This window comes from Triticum aestivum, chromosome 1B, assembly GCF_018294505.1.
Source record: "Triticum aestivum cultivar Chinese Spring chromosome 1B, IWGSC CS RefSeq v2.1, whole genome shotgun sequence".
Taxonomy (NCBI): Eukaryota; Viridiplantae; Streptophyta; class Magnoliopsida; order Poales; family Poaceae; genus Triticum; species Triticum aestivum.
The window spans coordinates 432551727-432567260 of NC_057795.1; the positions used below are offsets into that span (position 1 = coordinate 432551727).

General features: G+C 43.3%; 1 protein-coding gene across 1 annotated transcript; it reads right to left on the minus strand.

The window, feature by feature from the left end:
- Positions 1 to 10697: 10697 nt before the first annotated feature.
- On the minus strand, positions 10698 to 15058 carry LOC123129145 (protein trichome birefringence-like 28). The gene is made up of 6 exons (XM_044549342.1): positions 14542 to 15058; positions 14079 to 14446; positions 12922 to 13093; positions 11989 to 12188; positions 11709 to 11870; positions 10698 to 11344 (listed from the first exon to the last, which is right to left on the minus strand). Exons 1-6 carry the CDS (start codon positions 14716 to 14718, stop codon positions 10960 to 10962), a joined length of 1464 nt encoding a protein of 487 aa, XP_044405277.1. The 5' UTR covers positions 14719 to 15058; the 3' UTR covers positions 10698 to 10959.
- Between the last annotated feature and the right edge of the window lie 476 nt (positions 15059 to 15534).

Consider the following 15534-nt stretch of genomic DNA (forward strand, 5'->3'; position numbering starts at 1 on the left):
GCACCTTTGCTTGACACTTTCATAGGATCTTTAACTGCGACCATGTTGCCTTCACCATCTTCTACATATTCAACTGCACACTTACTGAAGTCATTTGTATTCTTGCTCAAATTTTCCTGTAGAAGATCATACTCATGACTCTTAGCTATCACAGCCTTCAAACTATCATGTAACTGATCCCACAAAGCTAGGTGTTTGCATGCCGCATGCATAGCTTCTGACGCTAACACACTGACCTAGCTATATTTCATTCTTTCCCCTGCCCCAGTCCAACCAAATCCCAACAGATCGCTTGTGCGCCTCGCGGGCAGTCCCAATCTTGCTTGTTTCATGAACCGAACAAGAACTAAACACTTTGGTATTTCAGATATGTTCAAGTACTTCAGTACATGGAATATGTGCTTGCAAGGTAGACCCTTTCGAATCATTCTTCTGCAGCTGCACCGTATAGGTTCTGCGGAATTTACTGGTGTATACTCCACCCAAAAACGGCTCTTTCGGTTATTCTTCCAGGCCATGATGTACTGCTGTGATCCGTCTCCCAGCTTAATTTCTACAATCTCCATGCCATCAATTTTTCTAAGATCATCTTGCAACATATAGAAGTTTGCTGGAGTGAAGACGTGAGAAGCAGCTATCTCAAGTTCCCTCGAGCTAGTAACTGGCGCCGGTAAACTCTGTGAGGCCGTGTAGTCATCTCCCACCTCGTTTTCATGGATACGTACAACGGAGTTCTCATAATGCAAAATCATATCCACTAGGGTCATTTCACCGTCAAGGTGGAGGTGAAGGCATGAGTTCAGGCTTTCACTCCGCTGGTTGCTTTTCATGCCAAGCCAAAACCCCTCTGTCAGATAAGCCACAGCCCATAGTCTCCTCTTCTTATACATCCATCTCAACCATGTTACAGTTTTTTCCGACTGCCATCTGTTGGAAAACGCGTGCCATCTCTCCTCAAATGTGGCCGTGGACGTGTTGTAGTACAGAAGAGTTCAGAACTCCTTCAAGGACTTGTGACTGAGGTGAATCTTCATATATTTTTTCTATATGCCATGTACATATACGGTGCCACGCGTCTGGCAAGACTTTGCGAATTGCCTTGATCATCGCAGCGTCGGCGTCTGTGATTACACTCTTCGGCATCTTTTGACACATGGACCTCAAAAAAGTCTGCATCAGCCACACGTATGTCTGTTCGGTCTCGTCCAAAACCATGGCACAACCAAAAACAGTGGTCTTCCAGTGATTGTTAAGACCAACAAAAGGTATGAATGGCATACCATAGCGGTTCATCTTGTACGTGCTGTCAAATACAAGCACGTCGCTGAAGTTCTCATAGTCATGACGAGACTGGGAGTCACACCAGAACATCCTATTCAAGTGTCCTTCCTTATCTAGCTTGTACTCGAAAAATAAGCTAGGATCCCTCTATTTCCTACTGGCCATGATGCCTATGGTTGTGGTAGCATCACCTTTTGAAAGCAGCTTCCTCTTCTCGCTGGCGCAAAGGTTGTATATTTCACGCCTGGTAAAACCAACACCGCCATACCATACATGTTTGCTAATGAAGGAATCCATCATGTCGTGAATTCTAATCCCTACAGCTCCCATGGACATTATCTCATGCTTTTGGTACTCTTTGATTTTTCTATGGGACCAAAGAAAACGTACCTCGTCCGGTCTTGCCAACATATGATATGCTTGTCCTCAAAACTTTCAACATACCAAACCCCACGCTTTTGGTCAAGCTTGACGGTCAGGTGTGCTTCACAAAAGCAGTGTGTCTCGGCTCTGAGCCTAGAGCTGTGTCCTTCCTCGGTTAGCAACTTGTTGTCATGTTTCCCTTGTCTGGAACAAACAAACCGCCTATAACGCATATGATGTGACTCGGTTTTGCTATACCTGACCTTATTCTTTCTAATGCTGAAACCATGAACTCTAGCATAGCTGTTGTAGAAATCATACGCAGCATCGTGAGACATAAAAGTCATTTCCATTATCTGCATGAACATAACTCTCTTATCATCTGCACTAGCAGTATCTTGGACATTCTTTGCCCCATCATCTTCTGTCACCTACACAATCAAAACATAGCCATGAAAACAGTTTTCTATGGTTTAACATTACTTCCATAGAACATTGATTACACAAATACCTCACTCATGATGACCGACGACTGCGAATCCCCAGAATCAGGTGCATCTAATGATTCATCGTTAAGGCTTGTCTCCGCATCGGATTCACCGTAATAGTCGTACGCATTATGACATTCGGAAATGAACTGAAAAATACAACACAAATACATAATTACTTATCACACAATATTCCAGAATGAATTCAATTTGCATGCCAACAAAAATTTTCACTTACGTACCTGACTAATGTAATCTTCGTTCGAAAACTCCGAATTGTTTTCCTGACCATCATCATGCTCATCCATCTATAAATTTTCAACACAAAAATATAATGTTGTCGGATGGCACCAAAAAATTACAACATGATAATGTCACTCACATTAAAATCTTCACATTCGTTCCAATTCTCTGACTGATCTCCAAAATCTGAATTTTAATCATCTGACCAATCTTCTATCCAGTCTTTCATCAGTTCTCCAAACTCCATGTCTACCATCATATCAGTTTACTCCTCGTCCGCCAACAAATAATATGTATCAACACATGTCAAAACATTATCAATGAAGAAATATACAACACATAGCACACGATCACGGATGTTATGTAAACAGCCCCAACCGAGGCCGTTCAGATCTGCCAAACTAAGTCAGGAAGATGACCACGACACCCGTCGTGATCACTTTCGATCACGAGGAGCAACACTACAAAACCTAGCTACATCTATGATTACCTCTGCCGTCGGATACCTAGGTTAGCCGCCACATCAAATAACGATAGTCCTGGTGGACACAGCCGGCAGCAACCAACGCTACGTGAACCCTACACTGAAGAAACCCAGATCACGAAGAGCACCACTACCGGAACAAGATCCACGAGCGCATGCGCCGCCGGGTAGGTAGGTTACCCGCCCCGCTAGGTTAACCATTACCTCTGACGGTGGCAGTTCGTTCGATGTTGCCACGAGCGAGACTAGAGGGGTGCGGGAGGATGCGGGATGCGGTACCTGTGAGCGCTGGAGATTCACGACATTGCCGCGCCCGCTGTCCAACGAGATCGCCGGCGACGAGATAGCCGCCGCTGGAGATCTACTGCGTGAATTATGAAGCTACGTGAATGCTCGCGAGATTGATGGAGCTGCGTGAATGATTGGATCCGGCAGGTCCTACGTGGTCGTGGGGTCGTGTGATGTTTTGTTTTGACCAGGGTACTGTACGTATACAGTCTGGGTCGTACAGGGCTAGACAGGGCTTGGATCTGGGCTACGGCGGGCCAGGAAAAAAACAAACTCCCGGGGACAGAAATACCCCTCGGAAATTAGGTTAGGGGGGAGCACCGGAGCAGGGCTCCTAAGGCAGAGCGTGCAGGAAGGTGAGGCAAGGGCAGGAAGGGAATCAGCTTGTCTACTGAACCAAGCGGGGGTGTTGCTTTGTTTCTTTCTCTGAAGATGTAGTGCTTGTGCAGTGCAAAGTTCCTTCCTTTGATTGATCTTGCTAATTGCAGTCCGCATGTAGTGCTAAATTGCTACTCAGTATATTTGTGGGCAGTGGCTTCATGAACAACAAGGTATGCATGTGGTCATGTACAACCCAATTAGTAAACTAATTTGTTTATCAACTTGTAATACTTAGTTAAATTTGTCCTATAAAGTTGAGATTTTGTTTTCTACACATAAAGTTAGGTTATGTCAATGAAGTTGCTTCGCCATACACATAAAGTTAGGTTATGTCAATGAAGTTGAGATTATAATTCTTCCAAGTATGTCGAGTGCTTTGCTGGCACAATGTTTGCAAGACAAAATGCTATGGTGGGCTGGGAGTTCTAGATCTTTAGAAACAAAGTACCGCTCTTTGATTTTGCTGGGAATGGCTTAGGTGATCTGATCGTAGTGAACCTTGGCAAGGCTTGCCTATGGTATCTAACCCGCTAATGAAGGAGTTGTTCAATACTCCCAACATTCCAAAATATGAACTAAAACCACGACACTTACTTTGAAACGGAGGGAGTAGCTTCATCCATATGAAAATTGGTAATGGCGGCCGCACTATAAATGCTAGAACTGTCATAGATGTTGGAGCGATGGGTGTCCGACATGGCAGGAGGTTTATCTATGCATGGATTCCTATACTACAGTATGTTCATCTTTCTGAATAAGGGCTCTTCTCCTACATCCTGGATGGATGACAGCAGGTGGAGCTATCTTTTTTGTTCAGACTGGAGTTTGCTCTCCCTTTGCGGTTGATGGTTATCTTGTAATACCCTGCTTTATATAAAGAAAAGGTAGCTGCAGCACCTACCTATTCGATTCTTGTGGTCCAAATGTACATGTGAACCGTGATGTTTCCTACTGATACAGAGTAGTTTGTGCAAAAGAAAAAAGGTATGGTGTTTTCTGGTTGCAATTTGATGCTCTCTAGGTGCTTGTTGTGATGCTTGTGAGAACCGTATACCTTTTTCTACTGTTTTGTATGTTGGTATATAACAAGAAAGTGAACAAGAAAAAAGGGATTTCTTTTCTAAAGCTTCAAATCACACGGCTTAAATATTTTATGCACATAGGACTCACTAAAGAAAAAACCGCCAAGTACATCCCTCTAGTTTTGAGAGGTGCAAGTATTTATTGTTTGCAAGTACAAGGCTTGCATAATTGAAAACAATTGTTCCAAGTTTGCACTTGTGTGACTTAATCTATACCTACTGTTAAAGGGAATAAGTATTCTTGGTTTGGTTTGGTCCATAATAATATTTTTATATAGCCCAAATTTCCGTCCATCTTTTTATATAGGATTTTTTGGTATGTCAAAGCGTATAGGCTTTTCTGGTATGTCAAAGCGTATAGAAGCCGAACTACATGCGAACACAACGTGTACATGGTCTTCGGGTTGTAATTTTAGTGGGCTTAGAAGATTCTGCCTGGTTCATGGTTTTGGGAACCCGCATATCCACATATGCATATATCGACCCAAAAAACCATACGTTGCACAATTCAGTCCGGACTACAAGTCCTTATCTACAGCTGGTTTGAGCCGAGGCGCCTACACATGCATCGATGCACTTTAACTCTAACAACCCGTACATGCATCGAGCCTGAAACCCTAGATCAACGTAAGTCTCGCCGCCACCGTACCTTCCGGACGCGGCAACACCATTCATGGACGATGAGCTCCCTCGCGGCAACTGGTTCGGCTGCAATGCATCCCCGACGCCAACCTCCCCGAGCAGCTCTTTAGCTTACAGCGTCACAGAAAAAGAGCACAATGCAAAGAAGATAAACAGATGACAAGACTCAAGGAGTGGTGGCGGCTGAAGATGAAATAGTGTCGCCGAAGCTGTTGCAACCCTAACATGCTGCTGGTCCGAAGGCCATGCTGTCAGCTCAAGCGCGTCCATGTCGATTGGCAAGATCACGCTCAAAAAAAATGTTTGACACATCATGATACGACAAAGCTAGCACTCCGTACTCAATCGTCTAGCATCGACTTTCGCGGCGGCGCGGCTGCCTCGCAGCATCTGCCTGCACACTATAGCGTTTAGAAGATGCCCTTCGCTAAGAAATTTTTGTCCAAACACATGAACCGACATTTTAAATAGGGCGCTATAGTGATTAGAAGTGGTCCGCCGCTAAGATCTTAGCGCGCTATTTGAAACTATGGAGGATACCCAGCTGCTCGGCCACGACGGGAGCTTGGCAATGGCCACATCAACCAGGAGACTCCGTCAGACCATGCATTGTTATGCGATGGTTTAGTTCTCCCGCTGCAACGCACGGGCATTTGTGCTAGTAAAGACAAAAAGGATAAAGTGGTGCCTAATGACTGCAGCTTGCGTAATTTAGAATAGTTAGGAAAAAGAAAACCCAATGATTGGCTCTTTGGTAGAGGAGTGTGTAACTTAGTTGAATGTTGGTGAAGAATCATGGTCCCATGTCAAACAAGGGTTCTCCTTAATACTTACTGGAGCAGAGGCAGATGACCCAGATGTAAAAGAAATTCAGGTAGGGGACACCAGTCTTCATCTCGTTGATACGGTCCAGCCTGCACCCGGGGCATTCCTTCCGCGTCATCGTCCTGGAATAGGATCTCAGAGAGAAAGAGCGCAGGCGCAGACGTTGATGAATCTTCACGCGTGGGTAATTCGGCGGTCAATGGAGGAGAACACGAGTTCTAACTACTCCCGAGGGGACAGGCACCGATATGGTTATGTGTGTATATATATCCTGCTATAGCGCGAGTTTGGAAGCAAAATAGAGACGCAAGCGGTATATTTGTTCTGCAAAAAACAGAAACGCAAGCGATCGTCCCAGGTCGAAGAACGTAACACAGGAGGCTTCCCTGTAATTTTTTGTTTTTTAGGGGTCCCTGTCCTATACAACGCGACGCGTAACATATTGAAAATCCAGCAACCGAACATGGGCAGGCCCAGTCCTTGGTCGTGTGGCTCTTTTTTGTGAGTTTTTTTTCCTTTTGCGGTTTTACCTGCTATCGAACTTCGCTAAAAAAACCTGCTTTCAATTACCCCTCAGGGCCCGCTTGGAATCCAACTACTTGAGGCGATTCGAGTCGGTTTTATTTTTTTTCCATTTTCTTCTCCGTTTTCATTATTTTTTGCATTTTGTTTCTCTGTTTTTTCATTATTTTTTTGCATTTTGTTTCTTCATTTTTTCATTTCTTGTGTTAGATTTCTTTGTTCCTTTTGGTTATTATTCTACATTTTTTATATGTCAAAAATATTTTTCTAATACATGTATAAAAAATTTCAATAAAAATTAAACATTCTTATAATATATGGTCAATATTTTTTCTATACATACTTTTAAAATGATTCATTACCATTTTTCAAATACAATATTAACATTTTTTAAAATACATAGTCATGATTTCTTATATACATTTTTTAATGCTTGATTAACAGTTTTCAAATAAAAAAAGACTACCATTTTTAAAATATATGATCAACATTGTTCTTGTATACATTTAAGATTTAACATTTTCCAAATGCTTGATTAACATTTTTCAAACACTTGTCCAACATTTTTTAAATGCCTGATTAAAAAATTTTTATACATGATCAAATTTTTCATCATTTCTTAATACATGGTTAATATTTTTTTCTCTACACATTTAAAAATTTCCAAATGCTTGATTCACATTTTCCAAATACTTGTTTAACATTTTTCAAATGCTTGATTAATATTTTTATATACATGGTCAACATTTTCTCTATACACATTTAGGTATTTAACATTTCCCAAATGCTTGATTAAAAAATTTCAAATACTTGCTCAACATTTTATTTCAAATGATTTATTAACAATTTTATATACATGTTCAAAAAATCAACATTTCGTAATACATGATTAATAAATTTTTTTATTTACATCATCACCCAGGGTGCAGAATAAGTTATTCTTCACCCGAGATAATTTTACCATCGTTTCATAAATAAATTACATTTGAAATACCAATAGTTACATTCATATTGATTCACTACATAAAATTTGACATAAGAAAAGCAAATTATATGTCATAAGACCAGAAAAATTGTATTTTATGTATATTTTATATTATGCTTTTACGTTTGTAATTTTACGTAACATAATATATATTTTTATGGCGACTATATATTTTCTTATGGTCTCTTTTTACGTATGAAATAAGACAAAATTTACGGAATGTAAAATTACGGTGCGTTGATATTAAAATAGTGGGAGGGTGAAGAATAACTATTGCTCACTCAGGGTGAATTGACTATTCGTCACCCTGAGTGAGGTATAGTTATTCTTCACCCTCCCTCTATTTTAATATCAATGCACCGAAATTTTACTTTCCGTAAGTTTTATCTTATTTCCGGCGTAAAAATAGGCTGTAAGAAAATATATAATCGCCGTAAAAAATATTTTATGTTATGTAAAATTACAAACGTAAGAACATAGTGTAAAATATACATAGACTGCAAATTTTCTTGTCTTATGACCAATATTTTTATTTTTTTATGCCAAATTTTACGTGGCGAATCAATGACTCCTGTAGGGGAAACCTACCGTGTGTAATGCCTATATGAGATTATGCCTATATGAGACCTTGGTTCTTAACTGAGGGAAAACTTTGCTACTATCTACTCCACCCTTCCTCTTTGGGGAAACCCAATGACTCCTGTTGGAGTAGCAGCTAGATGCGGCTCTTCCAGAATAGCTGGCGGCAACTGCCCCAAAAGATGAAAGAAATGTCTAGGCCACTAATAAAGATGGCACTGTAGTTGTTCAATGCCTCCTGTTAACTTGCATGGATCATGCACTACAAAAATATTTTGAATGATTTGGTACGTTTGAAATAGTACAATCACTGAATGCTCTATACAAGAAGCAGACAAGGACCAAATATTTTGAAATAACTAAGGCCTGGTTGAGTGCAAGGTTGTTGAAAATTATTTGATGAATGAGCATATTGTGAAGATACCAGGCTATTGTGATAGACTTGTTGCTTTGGAATTTGGAATTCCACCAACACTCGGGACTGACATTGTCCTTGCTTCACTCCCCCGTCTTACGACTTTTTTTATCATGAATTACAACATAATGGGATTGGACAAGACTGTAGACGAGTTGTTTGCAATGCTTAAGCAAGCTAAGGCATGAATGCAGAAGAACACTAAGCAAGTGGTGCTTGTGAACAAGACAACAAGTGTCTTTCTCATTCATGCGCCGACTAAATTCCAACCTACCGTGTTAGTGGCTGCAACACCTATGGTGACGGTCACCAACATAATCATGTCGTGTGCCAGGCAAAATCCCACAATATACAATCTAAATTTCGCACGCAAGTCCAACCTTTCAAATTCAACATTCACATCAAACTCATGGCCCTGATTCATAGATAAGTTCACAAACATAAACAATGTTCACAACCAACTCATAGGCTGTGTTTGAATCAAGGTACAACAAGTCCGTCTGTCCCTCCCGCTTAGATCAGCATCTTGCACTAGCACCTTGGCGGTCATATCCATCCTTCCTAGTGTAGATTTGTGTGATGGAGGTGGGGAGGAGGCGGAGCTGCAATGGCTGCCGTGTGCAAAGAAGAGAGTGCGATAGGATGGAAGAAGCATCGGGTCAGGGAGACGGGAAAAGAAATTTCCCTCTTAGATCAGGATCGTGCACCAGCGCCTTGGCGGTCGTATCCGTCCTTCCTACTGTAGATTTGCGGGATGGAGGCATGGAGGAGACGGAGCTGTGATGGTGGTCGTGTGCGATGAAGAGAATGTGACGGGATGGGAGAAGGCATTGGGTCAGGGAGACTAGAAAAGAAATTAGGGTTATCGAGCATCAGGGGGCGTCCTTTTCAACCAGGACGCAGCCACCAAACACAACCGCCTAAAGAGTAGACCAAAATGCCCACGGTTGCAGCGCCACATGCGTCGCAAGCCCCACGCGCAAGTCAGCGCTGCGAACGCGATACCGGGGCATCTCATATTTGGCGCTTCACGCGCCCAACCATTTTGCAAACGGACACATGAAGCACACCTTCCCTACTGCGGTGTGGGTTGGCCTGTTTCACTTCTTTTTTTCGGTTTAAAATAAAAAAATGAGTGCGCCGAGGAAAATCAAACAAGGGATCTCACGTACTTGATAATGAACACAAACCACCCGAGCACAAATCCTGACGTTTTAACTGCTTCCTTTTCCTTCCTCTTCTTCTTTCTTTCCTTTTTATTTTTTCTTTCCTTTTTTTCCTTTTCTTGTCTTTTTCGTTTCTGTTTTTTTCTTTTCTTAAATTTTGTGAACTTTCTCCAAAATTGTGAACTTTTTCAGAATTGATAAAAAAATTCATAATCATTGAACTTACTAAAATTCAATGAACATTTTTTAAATTGATGAACTTATTTTAGAATTGATTTTTTTCACAATTGATGATTATTTTTTTCAAATTCAATGAACTTTTTAAAAAATCAATGAACTTACAAACCCAGACATTTTAACTGCTCCCTTTCCTTCCTCTTCTTCTTTCTTTTCTTTTTCCTTTTTCTCCTTTCCTTTTATTTTCTTTTTCCTTTTTCTCCTTCACTTTTATTTTTCCCTTTCTTGTCTTTTTCGTTTTTGTTTTTTATTTTCTTACGTTGTGTGAACTTTCTCCAAATTTGCGAACTTTTTTAGAACTGATGAACTTTTTTTAAAATCTGATGAAAATTTTTTGTAACCGTTGAACTTACTAAAATTCAATTAACATTTTTTAAATCAATGATCTTTTTTCAGAATTGATGAACTTTTTTTAAAAATCAATGAACTTTCTTCAAATTTTTGAACATCTTCATAATTGATGAACTTCTTTTCACGATCAATGAACCATTTTTCAAACTCGCGAACTTTTTTCCGGGCGAGAAGACGCTGCCACGAGCGCCCCTTTGCGCCTTGGCACAGAAGGCACAGAATAGGAGGGGCCCGATACAGGACCCGGCTGGCGCGAGCCAACCAGCCGGCGCACATTGGTGAAGCTCTTTGAAATTGTTACAGCCCAAAAAGTTAAATATCCTCATGAAAAGAGCTTGATGGAAAAAATATGTACAAGTATCAACTGAAACAAGATTCTTTTTTCATCGGAGCATTCCTCTTAAATAGTCACACTCGGAACGAGCAGACGGTATAATAACTCTCAGGCCATCTTGGTTGTTTATAGCTACAGTTTGCTATCCTGCGAGCGTACCTTCGAGCCAATCTCCCCAGGTGAACCAACAGCATATATTTCTAGACCTAGAAAAAATATATATATTATATGGCCGCAATTACCATCTTACGTACTAACCGGCTACCAGGTTTGGGGCAGATATATATGCATTGTCATCTTGCAGATTGATTCTCAATCTGCCGCTGTAGAGGGCTCGACACAATGTGGCCGTAAATGAACTCGTTCCATGTGTCCGGCAAGCCAGGGAGGCACCAGTGGATGCAGTCGGCGAACTTGCGTGGGTTAGCCTGCTGCTCCTTTGTCAGGAGCTTACCCTGTCGCAGCGTGTGCACAGATGTGTGTGCGTCCTTGCGGATCTCTGACAATGCGGTTATGTTGATGAAGTGCACGGGTACCTTCTTCATCGCCTTCGTCACTTCATGAGATTCCGTGAAAAGATCCCAGTCAGTGCCGACATCCAGTGTTTTTGTGTAATTCAGCACTGGTTGTGTCTCAGAGAAGCATTTTATGTTGTCAGGACTGCCCCAGCCTTCACTCCTGTAAGAAGTCAATGATTGTTCATCAGCCAGTATCCTTATACCAAGAATTCGTGCCAAAACAATAGCACAAGGTCTAAAAGTTAACACAGTATCACATCATGTGCACTACCAACATCTTCGCTTTCATCCTAATAACACTGTTGGGGAATATTTGCAGCAAGAAACAGTCAAAGAGTTTTAATTAAATACAGTCAAGTTTCATGATGTTCTAGGATTAGCCGAAGAATCTTCATGTATGCAGATAACACAGTATTTTAATTAAAGATAGCCAGCTTCATGATGTTCTAGGATCACCCAAAGAATCTTGATATATGCAGCAGATATGAATTATGTGTGCATTTGCAGGGGCAAAGAGAGCTTACTGCATATGTACTGGTGAAACACTCATGAATAAGACCATTGTCCTTTTGGGATCTACATTCTCTTCTACCCATCCAGACCATGTCTCGAGGATCTGTCGGTATGCAACCACACGATCCAATTCATCATACTTAACCGGTTTCCTTGTGAAGGATCCGTCAGGCCTGTAGTCAAAATAACATGTGTAAGAATACCATGATGTTGCACATTACTCTCAAGGTTGGGTAAGCAAACTGGTTTAATGTTCATAAGGATTGAGACTTGATTATAACAGTTACTCACACAATTTTCATCTTCGGGGTGTTCATCCACCAAATGTAAGTGTTGAAGATCAAATAGTCCACCCCTATCCAATTTGCTGCATGCTTGGCGATCGATGTTGGCGTGATCATTCGGTCAGTGATGCTATGAATGTCTGGATCATCTGAGTTCGACTCAACTAGGAAAGGAGCCCAATAGAACTCAATCGTTGCATTGTACTCCTGAAATATTCCATGTAATTCACATGTCAAGACATACGATAGAATATTCGAGAGACATACGATAGAATATTCGAGAGTCAATGGTCATCACACCACAGTTAGGGGAAGTAAAGAACATACACAAAGAAAATAGCAGAACGGTACCCAGATTGGGTCAGGACAGTCTCAATTATGTGCCCCGAGGGACCTATTATATAGCAGCCACTATACCCCATAACCCCATTCACATAACTTCCCATAATCCCATAGATTATTTTATATACTCTACAGTACCAGGCTACACCTTGATTGCAAGAAGTGAAAAAACACACATCCGTGCACTATGCATCATCATCTAGTCTGCCACCACCTACAAGCTGCTGCGCTCGGTTCAAGCAAACTCCTGCATCTCCCACATGCACAAGAACATTTTTCTACTAGATCCTAGTTCAAAAACTCATGTTTGTAAGGGTCAAGTATGAATGGATGGAACTGCTAACACGTTTAGGCATTACTATCCTTTTTGGAATACGAAAGAACTAATAACAAAATAATAATATGTAACCACAAAAATATTGACCCAGTGGCTTGGCTGGTTCGGTCACTGGCCCAACTTCAAAAATTATGCTTGTACAATCACTATCATACCAAGCTGCTGCTAGTCAAATCATTAGTACTACTGTTTCCTCAGACCTCTATTGGAAGAAAAACAAAGTGAGGTCAGAGAGAAGTAGATATTGCGCAAAATACTTACATGAAGGCGGAACACATTTAGAGATCCATTCTTGACAAGCTTTTTCTTATCCCATGGAGCCACAGACTGGACCAGGCACACCATGGACTCCCACTGGTTCCTGTTCAGTGAATCCCCCACAAACATCATCCTTTTGTTCCTTAGCTTCTCAAGAAGCAACTTAGCATCGAACCTGATAGAAAAATATATATAAAAAGATCAATTCAGCACCAAAAACCATCAAATTCTGTGAACAGTGAAGGATCGCATATAAACCTGCTCTGACGTTTTTCTTAGCTATGTTCATTCAACAAGATTGTACAAGATGAACTTGGTTGACCTAACTTTCAATACAAACTTTGCGGAAGACAGTGTCTTTATAGTATACTAACGTTGATACAATTCACTTAAATCGATAGGGCAATACGTTCAGAAAGTGCTATATTAACTCTAAACTGCTCCAGTTATGTACACAAAATGGTTATAAGTTTGCAAAGCTTACAAGCTGATGTCATGTTAGACAACAACTCCTATTTGCTTTCAGATTCCAAAACACTCTGTACCATACCCCTCTGGCTCTCTCCCCCTCACCCAACAACTAGTTGTAACAAAGGGAACTTCTCTACCAACCATTAAATAGCTTAATGTATTTAAAGAAAGACCATATAGATTATCAATGAGTGCAGCCTCTTCTCTTCTTCCATTATGTCACCTAACCAATTAAAGAACCCCTTATACCAATCTTAGGTAACAAGAAACACCGGTAATGAATCAGGTGCACCAAACGTTTTCTCTATAATTATAATGTGAACAGCCACATGCCTTGATGAAACTTTGAACTAACTGGCAAGGACAAAACCATGGTTTGGTACCACATAATCGTTTCATCGTCATGAACACCCATTATACCATGAGTGTATTTTCGGTAATACTTGGATTAGAAAGGAAGAGAAACATGCCAGAAATGATCTGGCCGCTTTCCAGCCGGCCAATACGATTATAGGAAGCACGCGTAAACTCTCACTTTCCAGTTAGCGAAAGCACACTACCCACCTTTTTCTTTTAGAACCAACCAGTGGCCATTGCGTAGCGCGTACACATATGCGCATGAACACGTTTTGAATGTATCTAGAAAAAAATGGAGAAGGCGCAGGGAATAGAAAAACAAAGAAGCGTACCTTGGGAGGTCGCAGGCATCAGGCTGCCACCGCCACTTCTGGTACTCGTCGCTGCGGCGGCCGTTGCGCATGCAGGTGACCTGCTCTGTCAGGAACTCGCAGTCGGACTCCTTGTACATGGGCGCGTTCTCCTCGTCGTGCACCCACCTCCCCTTGTACATGTCGCAGGTAGCCTCGCCCCCTTCCGCCACCACTTCCTTCAGGACCCCCGTCTCCGGCGAGGACCCATCGGCTGCCGTCCCGGGGTTAGACTTAGACACCCCCTCCGCCCCGAGCCGCGGGGGCGGGTCGGTCCGATCCGTGGCCGCCCCCGCTGATTCCACTGCCTGCGCCGGTGTAGCGCGCGGGCCAGCCCCCGCCGGCGCCTCCTGCAGGGTTTATTATTCCCGATTAGGCCGAGCCCGCGACCAAGGCGCACACGGAGCGGCCGTCGCCCAGCTGGTTAATTGAGAGTATCGCTTACCCTGGTGGGGGAGAGCCTGTTGTAGCCGCTGTGGCGGCGCAGCGAGGCGGCGATGTGGGCGCTGTCGTAGAGGACGGAGACGCCGAGCAGCACGGCGAGCGCGAAGACCGCGGCGATCTGCGCCCGCCGGCTGGGCACGCCGAGCGGCACCCCGGCCTTCCGCCGCGGGATCCGCATGGCCGCCGCCGCCGCCGTGGTGGTGGTAGAGACCGCCAAGCCGACCGCTAGCTCCTCGCCCCGCGCCGACTCCCCCCAATCAGCTCGGCGCCCGCGCGCGCAGCAACCGAATCAATCAGGCGAGGAAGGGCGGCAGGCGAGCAGAGCAGCGCAGCGCAGAGCGGGCGGGGAATCTGAGGAGAGCGAGCGAGCGAGCGAGGGAACTCCGCTTTCGTCTCGTCTCCTCTCCTCCCTTCTGAGAGCGGCAGAGCAGAGGAGTACAGAGACAGGAGGAGATAGAAAGGGAGGAGAAGAGGCGGCTGGGCACGCTCTTCTATGGAGCGAGGGGAGGGGAAGATGACAAGCAAGGGACGGTACTCTCTGTGGGCCTTGACTAGTAGTCCTGGCTTAGTTAAGGAAAGCGGAGCCGAAGGAGCAACGGAGGGAGATGGCCCCAGACGCACGGCAGCCTCGAATCTTCCCCCTTTCTCCAGCGTGGTAAACCTCGAATCCAATCTTTGGTTTTTTCTCTCGTCGGTTGAGTTAGACCGGCTGCGAGGGCTAACCGACGGACGGACGGTCAAACCACGACGGCGGTGACGGCGAGCTTGTTTTTAGGGAACTTTTGGATGAGCCTGCTCCTGCCTGCCAGCGCCTCCCCCTCCTTCCACGGCGCGTATGACGCGTCGTTCCTTGGCGCCTTATTATCCACCAGCCATTAGTGGGATGTGCACCCCGGTAATTTTCTCAACTGATTAGGGGTGAGGGTGGTTGGACGGGCTACGGCCATGTTAATGCATGGGCGCAGGAGTCGGTCGGGAGGCGCCTTCTTTCTCG

Excerpts from the sequence above, each read along its gene's own strand:
- LOC123129145 (XM_044549342.1), bottom strand. The coding sequence starts at position 14,718 with ATGCGGATCCCGCGGCGGAAGGCCGGGGTGCCGCTCGGCGTGCCCAGC. Across the intron at positions 13,094-14,078 it reads GATGCCTGCGACCTCCCAAG|GTTCGATGCTAAGTTGCTTC; the intron begins GTACGCTTCTTT and ends TTTTTCTATCAG. Across the intron at positions 12,189-12,921 it reads TAAATGTGTTCCGCCTTCAT|GAGTACAATGCAACGATTGA; the intron begins GTAAGTATTTTG and ends GGAATATTTCAG.